Source organism: Cebidichthys violaceus, unplaced genomic scaffold, assembly GCF_023349555.1.
Source record: "Cebidichthys violaceus isolate CVI_PGR_0920_01 unplaced genomic scaffold, fCebVio1.0.p SCAF_11, whole genome shotgun sequence".
Classification (NCBI taxonomy): domain Eukaryota; kingdom Metazoa; phylum Chordata; class Actinopteri; order Perciformes; family Stichaeidae; genus Cebidichthys; species Cebidichthys violaceus.
In genome coordinates this window covers 6568031-6587311 of record NW_027176274.1, presented here as the reverse complement: position 1 = coordinate 6587311, position 19281 = coordinate 6568031, and the positions used below count along the sequence as shown (strand labels likewise).

The 19281-nt window shown below is 40.2% G+C and overlaps 1 protein-coding gene across 1 annotated transcript; it reads right to left on the bottom strand.

Annotated features, from left to right (window-relative positions):
- Positions 1-1725: 1725 nt before the first annotated feature.
- frzb (frizzled related protein) lies at positions 1726-16650 on the bottom strand. Its single transcript, XM_068702170.1, has 8 exons — positions 16305-16650; positions 9826-10074; positions 7917-7952; positions 7558-7617; positions 7199-7264; positions 4606-4810; positions 4216-4279; positions 1726-3998 (listed from the first exon to the last, which is right to left on the bottom strand). Exons 1-8 carry the CDS (start codon positions 16507-16509, stop codon positions 3939-3941), a joined length of 945 nt encoding a protein of 314 aa, XP_068558271.1. The 5' UTR covers positions 16510-16650; the 3' UTR covers positions 1726-3938.
- Between the last annotated feature and the right edge of the window lie 2631 nt (positions 16651-19281).

Below are 19281 nucleotides of genomic sequence, written 5' to 3'. Positions count from 1 at the left end.
ATATTAGACCAAACTGTGACTGTGGCTCCAACGCCAGTGAATCAGACCAAACGAGTGAAGACTCCACAGAATACTGGTCCAAACCTGAGCAAAAGTAAATACACACTCAACCAGTAAACACACAGTTGACTGCAATGAGATGAACGTGCTTCTCTGCTTCTTTATTTATGTTTGCTTAATGTGTTAGCCTTAAGAACTTTTTCAGTTGATGCAGTTTCTCGAGGCTTCCAGCTGTTTGTCTTTGTGGACTTTCTGCCCTCTAGTGTTGAAAAATCCCTTCACGCAGCTTTAACTGCTTTCAACGAGGTCAGTCAGTATGAACATATTCTGTGTGTGACTGTTTGCTGTGTCAGCACTCGAGAACATGAATAGAGCCACTCAGACCGGAGGAACAGACTACACCTTATACCAACACCAGGTGTGTTTTCAGCCGAGGCAGTCAGCTGAAGTCAACATGGAGGAGAGGAGAGGAGGAGAGAGGAGAAGAGTGGAGGAGGATAAAGAGGTGTAATAGCAGTAAATCCATGAAAACATTTTCTCTTCCCTCTCATGGAAACTGCAGCTGAGAAAACACTGCTGGAAATTAGTAGGCAGGAACTACTGGAAGCACGCCTACACACACACACACACACACACACACACACTGAACATACCAACACACACATACTGGCTGTGTTTAATGCTGCTGCTCTGTTTTGTTAAACAAACTTTACTCCCGTCAGTAAAAAAAACTGAAGGTCTAAAGGTTCAACTCCTCTCTTCTTCTGGTTTGATACTCGCTCTGTGTTATGAGGTCTATTTCAGCCCAATTTTAGACTCATTATTTATATGTGGTTTTAAAACTATTTCTGTAGATAAATGCTGTGACTAAAATAATGATTTTTCACACAGAATGCAACAACGGCACGGCTGTGCTCTGAAACCCATTATTTCCAATGGTTTGTGCGGCGCCACAGCGGCTCTTCGATTCGCCGCGTCAAGAAATGCTGAACTTGGTCAAACTTGGCGGCAAACGCAATGCAAACTGTGTCCAGACGAAGTCCCACCCCTTTCTGGTTGACCACCATGGGACCTTATTTGGGAAAAAATATGAATGGTAATTCAAATGATTTGATCTTGTTTGAATTGTGCCATGAATTACATATGTGACGTTTGTCAATTTGAAAGATAATTTTGCACGTCAAGAAAGTTGGATTTACAAAAAAACGATGCAACGATGAAAATTTAGTAAGATAAGTGGTAGCATCACATCTTATACCGGCTGAGTCTGTCTTCTCCTCAGTAGAAAGTTCAGTTGTTTGCTTGAAAACTAGGCCTATGCAACAACTGTTTGCAAAAGAGTTGCCACATCATTGTTTATGTGACATTTGCAGTTTGTTTAGGCAGCAACATACTGTGTATCACAGCCTATTTCAGTCACTAGTGAGGGGACGTCCTCTACTAAAAGCTATGGATCAGTTTACTGACAATGTTGATTCAGTATCAGTTCAGTTTGAAGGTTTACTGTTTTAGACAAGTTTGTACATGTAGTGAACACTTCTACATTGAAGTGGTTCCTTCAGTAGAACCAGTTTTCCCGGCACACCGTCTTACAAAGTTGTATTTTGTTTTGTTATTCGACATATGCAGCACTTTTCATGGCTCCAGTCTTGTGGTAAAGGAAGATGAAACACAGTTAATTGTGACAATAAAACCCTCCAGACACAAACGCCAACGTTGACCATGTCGTTTTAAATTCATTTTTATTGGTTCAAACAGCTGTGAAGAGTCCAGAGTTCAACATATCCGAGTATAGTTTACTGATAAAAGTAGTGTAGTATTGAGTGTTAGTGTGTTTACATGAAGAGTTACTGTGTGACAATGAGAGCACTGTTGTTTCATCAGAGGCTGTGTTCAGACAACAGAAACTCCAGACTGTAAGGTCTATTTCACTACTATGAAAAGTCAAAAATGTCTGCTGTTCAAAAAGCCTTTTAAATAACTTTCTTCTTTTTAATATGAATCCTGGTTTCTTCCCAACGGCAGCGTTTGCGGAACAGTTCTCAGAGCTCGATCCTTGGATTATCCACACTCCCTTCCTCAACTATGTGCAGAGATGTGGCAGGATTGTTGCACTTAGTTTACTTTTTAGTGCAAAGGAGATCATTATCGTAGTTCCTGGAGTTCCTCTGTTGTATGACTCTTGCACAAAGACACGGCAAGCTTTGTAAATTGTTGGAGAAGATGCTAGGTTTGCATATTTACTCAATTCTTGCAAATAATACCTCCTAGGCTTTCATATGTTGAAACACCCAGAGCAGGAAGCGACAGTAAAATGTAGATATCATAATGTTGAGGTACGGTCACATTAGTCTTCTGACGTACGGCTCTGATGCAGGTTATAAATGTTGAGTTTGTGAGTGGTGTGATGTCTGACACTAGAATAATAACATCTCCATTTCCAAATACAGTGTATCAGTGTTTTTATTGGCTCGCCGAACAATCAAAGATGAACAAAGGTGAACTCTGAACTTCCGGAGCCGGCTGGAGATCGCACTGAAACGGGAAGCGCATGCTGGAATTTCTCATGCAGGTTTCAATAGAAATTGTTTGGATTCTGAGCAAATATTCATAGGTCGGAAGTATATTGTGACTGTACCTTTTCCAACCCCCCCCCCCCCCCAATATCCAACAGGAATTACATCACATCACTCAAACAAGCAGACAAAAAGTGGCACACTCCACACTCTTCCTACAGTATACGCATGCACTCGGTGGCAACTTTACGAAGTACACCTGTACTTTTATGATACCTATAATGTTCAGTTTTTGTTAATACTGTCATAGAGGTGTGAATTAAATTATATGTTGGCATTGAGGTCATAGTGGTGGTGTTAAGGTAAGGCTATTCGGAGGTGTTTGTAATATTTTGCCCCTCTTATGTGTAAACAAGGAGGACATAACAATTAGAAACACTTGTCAATATAATGTAAACTGTATGGCTAAGCTGTCGTATTGAATTGCATTAGATTGTATAGGTGTACCTAATAAAGTGGCCACTTAGTGCAGATTTCCTGTCCAACAATTTGTAACACAGACATTTGTCGTTTTCTGTTATCGTGACACACCAGAGGGGGCACTGGATCCAACAATAACTCATGTCAACTTTCCATCTGCCCACATTCTGCAACTGCTGTTGCCCTTGTCGCTTGTTCCTGGTTGCTGTAGTTACCGATGGTCTTGTTGCAGTGGTTGCTGTTGGTGTTGTTGCTGTCTGAACAAAGTGTGAATATTATACTTTCCTTTTTCACAGAGTTCACTAACGTTAAGGTCATGGCTACAGATATATCATAGTCCAAAATGTCCAAGCCCCAATGGCTTTTAATGTCCTCCGTCACACCGCCATGGTAAAATGGCCAACATCTAAAGACTGTGACCATGGAGAGGGGCTGTGGAGGCAACATGGCCGCCACTGAAAAGAAATCTGTTCCAAAAAAGTGTCATGTACATAATGTATGGCTTTGCGTAGGGTTTAGTACTACAGGTCCACCCCCTCTCTTGTCTTTTTGAGTGCTTTAGGTGTATACACACACACACACACACACACACACACACACACACACACACACACACACACACACACACACGGAGCCCGATGTTGACATGGTGTTGTATTTTAACACACACAACACACACATCAGACATACACCGCATACACATACAAAAATACACACACATAAAAAACACTCACAAACTCACACACTAAACGCACACTAATTAATGTTTGTGCAAAGAAAATAAATGACAAAAATCTGACTCCATACAGTCTGATAGATGAAGAGATGAACTACATTCAGCTACAACAGCCTGTGATAGTGCAATATCTACACACACACACACACACACACACACACACACACACACACACACACACACACACACACACACACAGTCGGATCTCAGTGGCGACTCCGGCGCTGAGCTGCTCGGCCTTTCCCCTGCATGATCTGATCCCATCTCTGGAAAAACAGACAGGAAGGAAAATTAATGATCTGTTACTCAAAAAAACAAACTATTTACGATGAAGCATTTGGTGTTGACTTGACTCTCGTTAAGATGGTGCAACAGGCTGCACGAAAAACAGTTCAGTTCAATGCAAATCAGAATTAACTTATAAAGCCTCCACCATTATTTCACATGTAAAATAATTGCTGTCTGTGTGTATTTGAATCGCACCTTGACCTTCCTGCCCATTTTTTCCTTCCACCTTTGAGCAATGGATCCGTCAATCAGGAGCAACCTGCAAACACAAACACGGTTTATGTAGAGCCCCCCACAGGGGTTTACAGTGGAGGTGACCCCAGCTTACGTCTGAAGAAATTATTACAATGTTATTACTCTTCAGGGAAACAAGTAGCGATAATTAGCCAATCCAGCATAAAAAAACAAACATTTGAGTTTTTACAAGTTGTAAAAAGAGGAGACAATTAGCCAGATCAGTGGCTGCTGCACTGCAACTTAGTTTCATAACCACAAATTGCCTCAGGAGCCTGCATTGATTTCCTTGAGGAAACCATGACATCCATCACAATACTTTTATTATCTGTTCCAACTCTATGCTCATACCTGGACGTCTCATCGTTCTCGTAGCCCATGATGAGGTACTCCTCCCCAGGAGACAGAGGAGGACACAGGCAGGAGGAAGAGTAGTAGAGCGTCTGCGTCTCCTTGGGAATGTTGACCAGAGAAGACTTGAGCACCTCCTTAACCTCCACCACCGCTGTGGGCTCCAGACCGCGGTTCCTCACCTCCCTCACCCTGGCTCTGATCACTGAAGGAGAGAGTCGTCAGCATACATGGACACATTGGACACTGGAGGTTAAATCTCACACTGAGCTCGCAGGCTTTTTAAAAAAGAATAATGTATTATTAGTTTAAAGAATAAAACCTTGAGTGATTACTCAAATGTGCCATGGCCTTGTTCCAGACCTCTGAATCGCTGCCCACATCTCTCTGGTGCAAATTAATAAATACAAATCAAAATAAGTGAATAAAACTAATTATTCCAACCATTTTCTTCCAGTACAGTTTTCATATATAGCCTATATGTGAAACCTTATGTCCATCGAACACACCAATAGTTTTGGTTGTATTTCTTATAATCAGTCAGCCGGAAGACCGGCCGCTGTCCTTGGTGCTGAAAGGACAGCCTGTTCTAAGGACAGTGATGGCGTCATGGAGGTCAAAGTTTGCCTGGATTTGATGCTTCCATAGTTTTGGGCCAACAGGACTGCAATTGTAGCCAACCGTGGGCCCATTTGTGTCCCACAAAAGCTGAGGGACATGTGGCCAATGAAGTGCCAACACACTACTGTGGGCTAAACTCCCGAAATGACCTGTTTCTTTGGACTCACTGGACTTAACCTCTCAATTATAAACCTCTTGTGTTTTTCTAGTTGTCCTCTTTGAAACAGTTTAACTCTTTTTCAGTCATCCTGCTTCGGGGTCCAACAACACAAGACACCAATAACCTCTATCACTTTGTGGTACTTGCTGTTTTATAGGTTTTATGGATACAATCATCCAGGATGCCCAACAGCAGCAGCCCACTGCAGGAGCACCGGGTAAACCTTTATTGTTTTTCTTAGAAAAGGCTCCCTTAATGAATTCAAGCAGTGTGAGACTTTGAGGAAAGCACAAAAAAAGCTTCAGGAGCAACAGAGCGACAAATTAATATAATGCGGCTTTTAGATCGGCAGAGTCTGTTGATGCTTTTAAGATGCACTTACTTTTATTCTCTAGCTTTTAATTGTGTTTGACCGGTTTTATCCAATTCCCTGAGTTTAAATTGTGTTTCTTGTTTCTATTTTTGTTTTATTAATTTCCATGCACATAAATGTCTCAATGCGGGTAAAAGTAAGCTCATATAGAAGAAGTGAAAGACGCAGAGATAACAGCAGTGACAGTATGTGCGGTGAGGCAGGTTGGAGTCAACAGTAAACTCAACAGCAGTGTTAATTAGCAAAGTGAGCACGCCAGCAGTCAAATTATAAAGACCACCTTGTTGTGCACTCTGACGTGCCACCATGCTTCACTAAACTCCTCCGTTTTAATTATATATGAATATTTTGTAAGTGAGCTCTTGTTCTTGATGGTGGCTGGAAAGAAAATCTTCCTCAAATGGATTCTGTGGCCAAAGAGGCATTAGCAAGCTCAATAAGTCCACATGGAAATCTCTGTTGGATTTGCCCAAATCATGCCTGTGTGCTGTAATCATCTGGAATAGCCTTTCTGGGCTTTTAGGTTTAGTGTGTCTAATTTAATCTAAGAAACCAAATAGCCTCAGCACCAGAATATTTCCAGAGAAATCACCAGAGAAAAACAAGTCAGAGAGAAAGAATCCCCTGAAGAGTTTAGTGATACTGAAATGAACCTCATCGAGCAGCAGCTAGCGAAGTGAAGTAATGAGCATTCAGACTTGTTGAATAGATCTGCTGTGGTGACGTTGATGTCTTACATGTTGTGTTGAGAAAAGATGAATGACTGCCAGATGTGATGCACAGACCACATTCTCACTGTAAAAGCGTAAAGGTTTGATTCGGAAATGTACCAACAACCAGCTTTAAGTTTAAGTTGCATGCAGACGGCAACCTCCGGTTCTGAAGAGTGAAATCAACGCGGAAGAGTCTTAAACTTGCATTCTCTCTACTGACCAGCAGGGGGCGACTCATCTGGTTGCAAAGAGAAGTCTGGTTGTATAGAAGTCTATGAGAAAATGACTCTCCTTCTCTCTTGATTTATTACCTCAGTAAACATTGTAAACATGAGTTTATGGTCTCAATCTCTAGTTTCAAGTCTTCTTCAATACAGCATGATGTTCATTTAGTAAATGATGGTCCATTTAGAGTCAAATAGACCATAAAGCAGAGTATGCTTTAGGGCGGGGCTACCTTGTTATTGACATTAGCTACCCTACCAGAGGTGCATACGGCGTCTCTAAATCACTCCCCCGCCAACCAAATATGGTCACTTCTGTTCACTGGTTGCAAAAAAGCCAAGATGGCGACAGCTGTAAACCAAGATGGCGCTCGGCCCAAAATGCCAGACTCGAGGCTTCAAAACGGCAGTCCACGAACCAATGAGTGATGTCACGACACTGAATACGGATTCTTCTGTCTCATATTTGTAAAAAAACGTGTGAAAGTCGGAGATGACTCACCATAGTTGTAGTTGTTCCTCTGGTAGTTTTTCAAACCCATCTTGACTATCTTACACCTACAGCGATCTACAGACAGACACAAAAGAAAAAAAGTGAGGGATCATGGGGGATCATACTATTTAAAAGAATGTTCAGAATGTCCTTTTTGTTAACTTTTTTATATGCCTGCCTGGTAACTCAGTGTTTAACGTACAATGCTATGAATTGTGCAGAAATGTGGACTGACAGAAATGAAATGAAATGATCTGCGAGAGAGCCCTCAAGCCCTCTCACTTTGAAAGTACCCGACTCAAAGTCTGTGAATCCGTGAGTGTGTACATTAGGATTGGGCCATAGAGACAGGTAAACAGACAGGTTACCTCCATTTGGTCCTCTGCAGTGGAGGTTGTTGGAGTCCATTGGAAAGTCTGGACTGGATTCTGTGAGAGGATCAAACCCAGAAAAAATCTGCTATTTAGAAAATTGGTGAAACTGGTTTCCATTTGTATTTAGATGCGCATTAGCATGTTAGTGAGAGATACATGGTTTCCAGAAGCAGAACTGACTGGCTGTTTTGTTGTTCTGTCTTTTGTGGAGATTCTGAGGTGGTATGTTAGTTTTTTTTCCCCCCAAAATGTTATTTATGATGATGTGTCCAACAATCAGCTAACACAAACAAGCTAACTTCTAGGACAGCAATCACAGTTTGGGCAGAGAGAAGGTTAAAGGTCAGGCTCACCCGGGTTACACCTGGCTGGGTCCTGGTAGTATGGATCTAGAGAGACACAGACAGACAGTGTCAGAAATCGTGCACAGAGATCGACAAATATTAAACCACTTTGCGGTTTTAACCAGACACTCTTAGTCTGCAGTGTTCATTACAGCCACAAAATGAAAGCGTTGGAAAGAACAAACTAGTAATTTCGCTATTGTTGGAGCCTTAAAAGAAGTTTCTCCTAATTGTTTGGAGCGAGTTGCTGCCACAAGTGGAGGAGTTTGAGTGTCTCAGGGTTTTGGTTCGAACGCAAAATCTACAGGCGGATTGGTGCAGCGTTATCGGTAATGTGGATGCTATACGGTGGTGCCGTGGTAAATTCTATATACGTTTTAATCTTCCCCTATAGTTATGACCTGTAGGTAGTGACCGAAAAGTTGAGATTGTGGATACAATCTCAACTGTGAAAGTTTTCTTCACAGTTTTGGGAGCTCAGACATCCAGAAGGAGCATGTAGTAAAACACAAGTATAGCCACAAGACTCACAGTCTTGTTTACTCATCACCTGTTCTCACCAGGTGAAAGATTACTTTTTATTAGGTTTTATTTTGTGACAGCAGGGCTGTAATTTTCGCGTCTTTGAATGCACCACCAAGTTCGCAATGAATGGAAACAAAAAGGCAAACTGTGGCTGCTTTTGATTTCTGTTCCAACCAGAGACAAGCTTGTTAATGGCAACTTTCAGCTACTGGAGACTGGCCACTGAAAACCCCAGGAATGACTTGTCCACCCTGGCTGAACCTCAGAAAATCAACAAATCACATCGAGGGAAAATCCCAAAACCCTGCTGAGCCAGGGCCGCTCTGAGATGCGTGGGCGTATCGTTATGGAGGTCAAGGGGATTGAGATGAGTTTTTCTTTTCAGAACCTGCTGGTCGAGGGACTGTTTAAAGAAGCAGAGGACAGTGAAGGTTTTATTGAGTGTAAAACGAGTGGGCCGCCTGTATCAAGGAGCTCTTTGAGAAAATCAGTGGGAGTGAAGTCGGTGGGGAAATGACTCACACTATCTGTTCGAGAGGGAGCAGAAACAAACTGCTGAGGGTAGAAAACATGATAGAAAACAGTGATACGACTCAGCTAAGCAGGGAAAACTGCTTCCTGATGGTCCATGTCTTTCAGAGAAGAGGGTGAAATATCCTTATTTAGAAGTAGCCTACATATTGAGTTTATAACATTAAACATATATTAGATTAATGTGTATATCTGAGAGGTTCTGTGTGCTGTTCCTCCCTCTACCTGTTGCCTTTCCATGAACTTTAAGTTAGCTAGTTTTCAATAAGTATGTCAAGTTTTACTATTTTAGTAGTTTTAGAGTTTAGCAAAGATTGTTCATATCACTATTAGGTAAAAACACTAATTATATGTTTTTGTTAGTATTGATCACAATCGTAATATTTTTGTTACTGATTATTAAATTTAACAAACACACACACATCCTTCAACATATCTTACTAACAATTTATTTTAGTCATAAATAGAAATCGCATTACATGCAGTTTAAACTGCAGTATTGTTGAAAGGTGCTATACAAATAAAGTTGCTTTTAGCATAAAAAACGTGGAAAAAGCACAAAACAATAAATGTAGTGATGGCTAGTTACTTCTGCTTCATCTCTAATATTCTGTTTATCTTTAATGTACAAGTTCCATATTTATCCATCACATGAGCTCAACACTGTTGTAAGCAATGTATAGATCAAGTTACAGTTCCTTTTTCTATGTTTTTACTTTGAATTTGTGCTTTTTGCTATTATATTAACTCTACCCCTTGTACAAAGCAGTCAACATGGCTTTGACACATATAAGACCTCAGCTGCCCTAGGAGACAAACCTCAGTCACAAGAACAATAATGATATGAAGTGCGCAGTGATACCTGGTCCCTCTGCCTTGACGATGGCTTCAGGTGAGATGCAGACTCCGCGGTCGTACAGCGGCAGCTCGCTGCAGGCCAGACTGTCAGGCCAACTGTGGTTGTAACGCTTCATCACCGGCTCACAGCCGTACTTCGCCCGCTCGCACACCGCTTTACAGGGTTTGATGGGCTCGTGCTGGAAGTCGATGGTGCAGATGGGAGCGTACATGGCACACAGGAAGAAGAGCAAGTCCGGACTGCAGCCAGTTCCTGAACAGGCAGGAAAACACAGACAGGTGTGTTACCACGAGTGTTTAATCAAGCATTTGAAAGTCCTCTTACATCTGGCCAACCACACACAGGACTTATACTGACTGCCACCCTGCTGCATACAGTTCACACATGATGGGTCCAGAAAAAGTTCACACTTAGAAACAAGGGGTCCAAAAAGGAAGGAAAAGTTCTTCAAGGATTGTTGAAAGCATGGGTCCTCCCAGTCCACCCCCCCCCCCACACACACACAATTTGTGAACCACGAGTGTTACCCTGGAGCACATCAGTCCTTTAGGAACCTCTCAAAACCAAAGGGCCACTGAATCAGGTCTCCATGACTGCAGGCTACCTCGTTAAAGTAAAACCAGGGTAAGGTTGATGAAGGCCGTAAGAGTAGTCACCTTCAGTAGTATATCTCCACAGCCCAAAACTATGAACCCCTGGGTGAGATAATAAAAGTGTTCTTGGTAGAACCCCTTGGGTGTTTTTTTTAGCTTCCTAGGTTCCAAGGTTTTGGATAGAACCCCAGAGAGACTTCTGGGTGAAACCATTAGACCATAGAAGAGTTCTCTGTAGAACCTCTCATAGAGGCGGCTGGGTGGAATCATTACACCACGGAAGGGTTCTTTATAAACCTCTCAAAAAGGGTTCTGGATTGAACCTTTCACAGATAACTCTAGGTATAACCTGTATGGGTGTGTTATATGTAGAACCCTCTGAAAGGGTTCTAGGTGGAACCTTTATAAATGGTTCTATTTAAAACCAAAAGGGGTTCTCCCATGAGGACCAGCCAAAGAACCCTATATGGTTCTAGTAACCGTTATTTCTAAGAGCGTGGGCAGAGGAGGAATATGTGTTTTTTATTACAGGACTGAGGTTTGGCTGCATGGCTCCACAATGGAGTCACAGAAATACTTTGAACTTGTGACCTGAAACTGCTTCCTGGTTTTGAGCCTGCAGGTCTTTCATTAGGACATTTTTCTGGTTAAAGCTGATTGCCTTTCCACTTTCTCTCTCCACTCTTCCGACCTCAGCTGAGCTCTGACTTCAACCAATACGTGAATGTACTTATTGGAGACAGACGTGTATGCATCATGAAATATAATGGCAGCCAATGAGGTTGTCCACATGCCTTTAAGTTTGATTTAGGATATTTAAAAATGGGCCACAAAGCCTGAAACTCAGCACAGAACACAGATGAACACAGATGGCTGTGGCCACAAACATTTGCATCATACAATAAGTTCCGTTCAAAGATCGATACAGCTAACTCATATCTTCGAATATTGTACCTGTAATTTATATTTGATATATATTTGAACTGTTATTCACAGGGAAAAAATATAGGAAAGTGTCTATGTCTTAACAAGTGTCTGATATATGACGCAATGGTTCTTTAAAAGAAAACCACAAGAATTAAGAATCAGATAGTTAATTTTAAAAAGAAGTTTGGCCAGAGAGAAACAGAATAAGCAGCACATATTTAGATAAATAAAACAAAGAAATACGTAAAAAGAATATAGTTCAATCATGATCGTGGAAAAGGATACAAATATTAAAATTTAACCTCAACAAGAGCAGCTCAGAAACAAGAATCTACCGACAAACTAGCAGCTCTGTGGGGTTATATTTACAAACAGTGGGGTTTTGAAATCACCAAAGTCAGTAGGGTTCGTCCTCTGGGGAACATGGATGTCTGCACAAAATTTCATGGCAATCATTCCAATATTTAGATATTTTAGTCTGGACCAAAGTGGTGGACAATCCGACTTTGCATACTATTCAGAAATGCATGGCTAGCATGGCTAAAAACAAGCGGCAATGAGAAGTGAAAATTGTCCCAAAACAAATGAACTACAGCAGAAAAAAAACAAAATAATGTTTACGTTTTTAAAGATGAATATGTGATTTTAAAGATGGGGAAAGTGGGTTTCAGACGCTGTTGGACCATCTGACGAGCTCTTCTGTTGGAGCATCCTGTATACTGTCACATACTTAGACATAGAGTCTAGGTCACACCACAAACCTACATTAGCTTTATATCCTCGTTAAAAAGGAGCATCGATGTGGTGAACAGCTTGAGGCTTAAACAATGATTAATGGTTGCAGTGACATTCATGGTTTATATGTGTTTAATATATACTTTCTACAGAGACAGACATCCAGATAAGGAAAGGGAAACTGTAGACATACTGTACAAGCTAAAAATATAATCTGTGTAAACAATACATAGTTTACAGATGGAGATGGTGTATGTACCCAACGTGCAGATTATCAGCTCAATTTATCAAAAACACACAGAGGTTGTGACATCTGGTATCAGCAGGTGTGTGGAGGAGAAAAGTAAAACAAGTCAACAGGGTAACAATTTCAAGTCCGTTGAACTCTTGAAATGTGACTGGACTCACTCAACATTTTAAGTGTACAATACTGTGAGTGGCATAAAGCCACCATAAGTGGCAAGATGCCACTAGAAGAATTATTTTTATAATTTGGGGGAACTTTTGACCGTCAGGACAGTTCGTATCCAATGATCAGCTGCATCAATTTTATTACCTTTTCAGGATTTCTTTCCACCTCTGTCCTATTTTAAGATCACTCATCACCTTCTTCTGCAGTTCTGATAACATTTTCCTTTCCAACGGTTGTGCTGCCCAAAAAACATCAGCTCTGACACATTCCTTACATTGTAAAACTGTGTGCGTATGACTGTGCAGAGGGCCGAACCTTTAAAGTTAAACAATGTACGGCAGAGATCATAGTGATCAAAATAAAAAAATAAACTTTTAACTCTGTATTTAATTGGCAGGTTGTGAGAGAAACTACAACAATAATGATTTGGTCTATTTTTTATCTTTTAGTTGGAAGCAGTTGTGCATGGACCTGAGAAAGGAGGAGGAGGAGGAGGAGGAGGACCGGGTGTGATAAGATATGATGAAGGCATGAGGAAGTGTGAAGGTATGATATTGACACAGCGATATGTTGTAAGCTCTGCTGTACATTGTGCAAAGGAATTTTACATTATTTCTTCTCTGTAAAAAAAAAAGAAGAGGGAATAATTTGTTTTAAGAAAAGTTATTAAATGTTCTGATGTTTATCTCTCTATTCATTAGACTATGTGACAATATATTAAAGTTCTCCATCTTTTACTCTAGGTGGGAAAAAAGCACAATTCCAACAATACACAATCATTTGATCCTTTCAGCATATCCACGTATCAGTTTGACGTCCAGGTGCTTACATGGGAAAGTGTTCAGTGCTTCAGTGACGTGCAGCTATTTCTGCATGTTATTTCGATGGTGGCAGGAGGCGGAGCCTTGCTCTTGGACATTTATTTGTGACGTTATAATGCCTGCATAGTTTATGTTTACAGTTTTTGCACTTGCCAAACAGCTGAAATGTAAACTGCCATTTTGAAAAGTAAACAGCTTCAAGTGAAACGTTTTTTTTTATTTTTCCAGGACACACTTAAACGTACTGTGTTGTATGGACCCACTCATAGTGTTATTCACTGTGATGTGTTATTTACCAACACTGAAATATGGTTATTCTGATGACGTGTTAGACCCAACAAGCTCAGGTTTGATCATAAAACTGTTATATTTAAAGAACGACGTGCATATGACATTGTGAAAAGTGAAAACGATGAACATTAGAGCTTCAATGATCAATCGATTAATTGAAATGTTAGTTTAAAAAGACCTAGATTAAAACTATTTGCAGTTATAAATTAGTTTGGGTAAACAACCCATGAGGAATATAGAAAAATAACACATCAGCACACATACACCACAGCTATTTGAAAAGAATTCCTGGGAAATGCTGGATTATTAATTCTCAGTATTCAACCTTACTCATGATGATCCTTTACATTCTGACTCCATTCATATTTGTGTAGATACTCAGACATTGCAGATAGACAATTGATTTCCTATTTTGTCTGGTTGACGTTCATCATTCTGATGTTCAAAGAGTTTCAACCAGTTTGTATTTTCAACATTCTTCCTGTAAGCAATTTCATGAACGCCTGAAATGTCCCTACAGTAACTACCCAGGACAGGGATTTGTGGTCTGACTGTCTTGGATTTTAAGTCAAACCAGAAACCAACAGTAGGCTGAAACTCTGTAACTCAAAATCAGGCTGCTTCATCATCTCCCTTCTTGAGTAAACTTAATCAAAATGATGGTTTCCACAAAAATGTTTCCATGAACTAATGGTTTACGGTTTCCTATTGCTCAGTCAGAAGAGTTCAAACCACATATCCTGCAGATTTTAAACAGGAGAAGAAGAACAAGCAACAGCAGCTGCCAGTGATCTGTTGGAAACCACAGAGCCACATCAAGTCAAGGTTCAGTTCACCTAAATGATAAAAAAAAGTTTTTGTCCCGGAGTTTGTCTCTGCAATTTCTGTGTTTGCAGCATAAGTCATATTTGAAAATGCATTATTGAAAGAGTGACTATTGCAGCAGTGATGTGTGGTAGTACAACATGACATCACAGCTCGATATAGTAGGAAATATAACCTGATGAAGATTGTGATGTGAGTGGCTCAGCAGACTTAAGGAGTAGCTAGCTACGAGCACACACAAAGACGTTTATGCTCAATGTGCTGTTCGTTGCATTATTCCCCAAAACGCCAGAGGGCATACAAACAAAGATGTACATCGAAGAAGCAAGAAGTCAACGAGTGTTGGCGGCAAAACGCCATAAATGCAGAGGAGGAATTGTAATTAACTGTAAAGTCATACCTCATATTCACGGACCAACTTTATCTCTGTACATAACTTCCCCATAAGTTGGCAGTGCTGGTAATTACTGGGTGTAACTCCTTCAGGTATAGGCCATATCAGCTTTCTGCTCAGCTAAATTTCCCCCAAAAGGATATAATGTCACAGTTATGATGTGGGTAGTAAATACATTTTGATCAGAAGCTGTAAACAGGGCAAACAAGAAGCGACGCTGCTGTTCTGTGAAAAAGTAACAGAAACTATGTCTGAATAGACAAAGTGCTGTTGAATATAGCACCACAAACGAGATTATTCTCACCTCCATTGGGAGAAGACTGAAATGAGGAAATGTGTTTTTGTCAATTGGAGAAACTGAACCTTTAAATTAATTTTAATTTCATATTCCTCTCTCATCTGTCTCTGCTGCTCTCTGTCTTTCCTCTCCTTCTGTCTTAAACTTCTATCCTGCCTCTATACTTTTATTCCATCCCCTTGTTCTCGCCCCCTTTCCATTTATGTATGTCCCTCGTTTCTTACTCATTTACTCCAACAAAAAAAACAACACATAATCAAAGTCAGGGTTGCAACAAATGATCATTTTCATTACAGATTATTCCGTAGATAATGTTGTTGATCAATTGTTTTGTCTGTAAAATGTCAGAAGAGTGAAACCCCTCAAGTAAAGCAAGTAAAACAATTGAATTAGTCCATTAAATAATTACATTTTGAATGATATTTTGAATGTTTTTTAATATATATATATATATATATATATATATATATATATATATATATATATATATATATATATATATTAGTCCTATACTGTACTAATGTTTGTCTCAGTCAGTCTACTGTTTAGGTTATTTAATTAGTTAATAAAATAATTTGCAACTAACTGTTTGTTTTATTATTGAATAATCTATAATCTAAAGTATTTTTTGATTAATCAATATCATAAGGCCTGAAAATTGGGAAATATGCAAAATATCCCATAGCTTGAAATATTCAAATTGCTTTCCCTCGAATATTAATTTAATAATTACAGAACAATAATAAGACTCGCAATTAAGACTGAATGAGGTTTAGGCATTTTTGCTTGAAAAAAAAAGATTTAATAGATCAAATTTGCAGATGATATTTTAAAATCTTTTAAAATATTATTATTTTAAAATATGTATAACTCACGTGTCATTAACAGGTCTATATGGTTGTCATGATAATGATTTAAAAAAATCTCGTCTTAATGTTGAGAAGAATTATGTAATATTTCACATAAAAAATTGTAAAAGAGCCTTAAAAAAGTCTGCAAGTTGTACACAGAGGAGAAATGGTCAAAATAAATCAAAATAAAACCACAGCAGGATTTGGATGCTACACTGTCATAAAGTGCAAAACTAGACTTGAAACTTTAGTTTTCTGTATGGGAGTGAGGGAGTTAATTAAAGTCCATTAAAGAATTGATTAGCGGGATCATTAGTGGACAGACAGTAACTCACCCAGCAGCCCTTCATACTGCTCGATGGCCAGCACCGCGTTGTCCTGCGTGCTGTGGTGGAGGTGGTTCGGCATCTTGGTCATGTTCCACGGCATGGACCGGCACAGCGGGATCCGCACCGACTCGCAGGACGCCGCCCGGACCGCAGCCGGCCACAGGGCGCAGGACACGGCCAGCAGAGACACGCAGAGTCCCGGGGAGAGCATGTTCAACTGGAGTCACGTTCCAGCGCTCACGGAGCTCCGGTGAAGTCTCGGTCACTCACGGTGAGTTAGATCCAAATAAGGACGTGGTTTTCCTGCTGATTGGTGCTTTTCTGCTGCCGCTGTCCGGTCTGCAGGCAGCTCGAGGAAGCGGGAGGAGCCGCTTATTCAGACTTTCACCTCCTCCTCTTCCTCTACCCCCCCACCCCCCGTCTCCACAACTCCACTCCTCTGCTTTCTTCACCCCTCCTCGTTCTTCTTCTTCTTCTTCTTCTTCTTCTTCTTCTTCTTCTTCTTCTTCTTCTTCTTCTTCTTCTTCTTCTTCTTCTTTTCCTCCTCTTCCTCTTCTCTTATCCTCCACGCTAGAAGAATAGATTCCTTTTAGATGAAAAGTCAACACCGGTAAATCCGTTAAAAGCTCATAGATGTGTGTGTCATTACATTTCATGAACACAGTGGTCAGTCCTCACATCATTTAAGTTAATCAATACAGCATTGTTTAAATACCCCATTACAAGTAAAAGTCCTGCATGCAAAATGATCGAGTACCTACTACAAAATGTAGAGAAGTAAAAGTATTCACTCTGCAGTTAAAAATCATTTAACTAAACTTTCATTATTAGGTTGTAAAAACAGACAGATTTGCAAATTAACACTTTTTATTTTTCTATCACTTAATACTTTTTCTTCACAACATTTCAGAGGGAAATCTTGTACTTTTTACTCCACTACATTTACCTGACAGCTTTAGTTATACTGGTCACTTTGCAGATAAAGATTTTACAAAAAAGAAACATATGACACACTTCTAAAATACAACACATTGTTAAACAAGTGGTTCTAAACCTTTTTTGGCTTGTGACCACCCCCCAAAAAATCAGTGTGTGGTTGGGGCCTCTGGCATTGTTTCACATGTCTCTTGAGTTATATAAGTTCCACCATAGAAAGAGACATTTCTCCTCTCGACTGTTCAAATGATCAGTATTTCACAAACAAATCAGAGAGGAATGAGAAGAAACCAGAAACAGATTTGTGTATCTTCTTCTTTCCTCTCACGACCCCTCAGATTTATTTTATGACCCTTTGGAGGGGCCCCACCCCTAGGTTGGGAACCTCTGGCTAAACCAGCTAACTGTATATAAAGTAGTTCAAAGTAGCTCAACCACCAGCAGCTATACAGTTACTTCCACCATTGGAGCAGACTGAAGCCTAGTTAGCTGCTGGAGAAATAGCTACATCTCCCAGCATGCCCTGCAGGAATTCCACTGTATACCATGCTTCTCCACCATGAGCAGAAGCTAGCAAATATGCGAGTCAACTAGATCCTGATCAAGTGGATTAACAGTTTTTTTGTAAACCGCATACTAGCAAATAAAGTTCAGTTGACCCTTTGCTAAGCCCCGCCCCTCGCTGCTCCTCCGTCAAGCTGTCAGAGCTACGTCACCATGGAGCCAACTCTGTCACTAACTGCATTCCCCAAATTATCACATTTAAAAAAATGTTTTAGCGTGATTTTAGGGGGATGACAAACTGATTCGGCAGTGCAAACAGGTTAAAACGATAAAGAAAGAAGCTAAAGCTACAGATCACAGTGTAAAATCAAACCTCATGACCTGGAGATCGAGACAGAAGACAACAAAGTTAAGTCACAACACTGTTGCTGAAAAGCCAGGTAGATCTTTATTCACTGTTACAATCATTAAAAAGCAGAAGCAGCCTGTTTATACATTCAGTATAGTGTTTTTATGTAGAAACGTCTCTCTGTCACCCTCCAGGTAACGAGTATCATTACACAATGTTTAACCGTGACGAGCTCCAAATCCACAAAACCAGTCTGAAAATGAAGAAAATCTGTAGTGGGCTCCCTTACTTTAATCGGGCTTCTCTTGGTGCTTTTAAGGAAGAGACTTTTGCACAGTTGTGCATGGACAATTTCTTGGATTTAAACTTCAAGAAAACTAAAAAACTAAAGAGACGGTAGTTGTTTTTTAGAAGAAAACAAAATGGCACAGCCTGCCACGAAATAATCAACAAGGAAATAATGTAAATTGTCACTTTGCCACTTCAAAAATCAGTAAATTGCAGCAGAGAATGTATAATTTTCACACAAACGTAACCATTTTAAACGTAAACTGTCGGATTTGAATGTCTTATACACGTATGTTAGAGTGTTCTGTCTTTTGGTCTCATCTGTGTGTTTGGAAACATGCCCTAACAGGAACAAACCAGGCTGCAGCCACTAGTCTGTACACCAAACTCATCCTACAAAAATGGAAATAACTTTACATGATAGTACCCATCCCCTTCACTCCAATTTCAGACGCAGCGACCTGACACGGGGAAAGAGACTACAAAATAAAACCAAAAGAAGTCGATATAAGAACTAATTTATTCCTCAAGGCATCAGTATAGAATGCACTTTAGAGTCTTTTAGTTGGTCACTTGCACTTTGGTTTCATATTTGATTTTAAAGTGGAGGAATTGTTTTCATTTGATTTGACTGTATTGTACATTCTGTCTCAGTCTCATTGTGATCTGAATCTGAATCTGGCTGACTGGTTCACCAACTGGTGGTGACTTTTGACCCCAGCAGGCTTGTTGCATTAACAGCTCGGTTATTGGTCCATTAAAGCTGAGTATGACGCAGCAAACTGCAGTGTGTGTGTGTGTGTGTGTGTGTGTGTGTGTGTGTGTGTGTGATAGCAGTAATGGTTGTCAGATGTTGGAGGAGCTTCCCATGTTAGGGTCAAGTTACAGCCAACACACACACACACA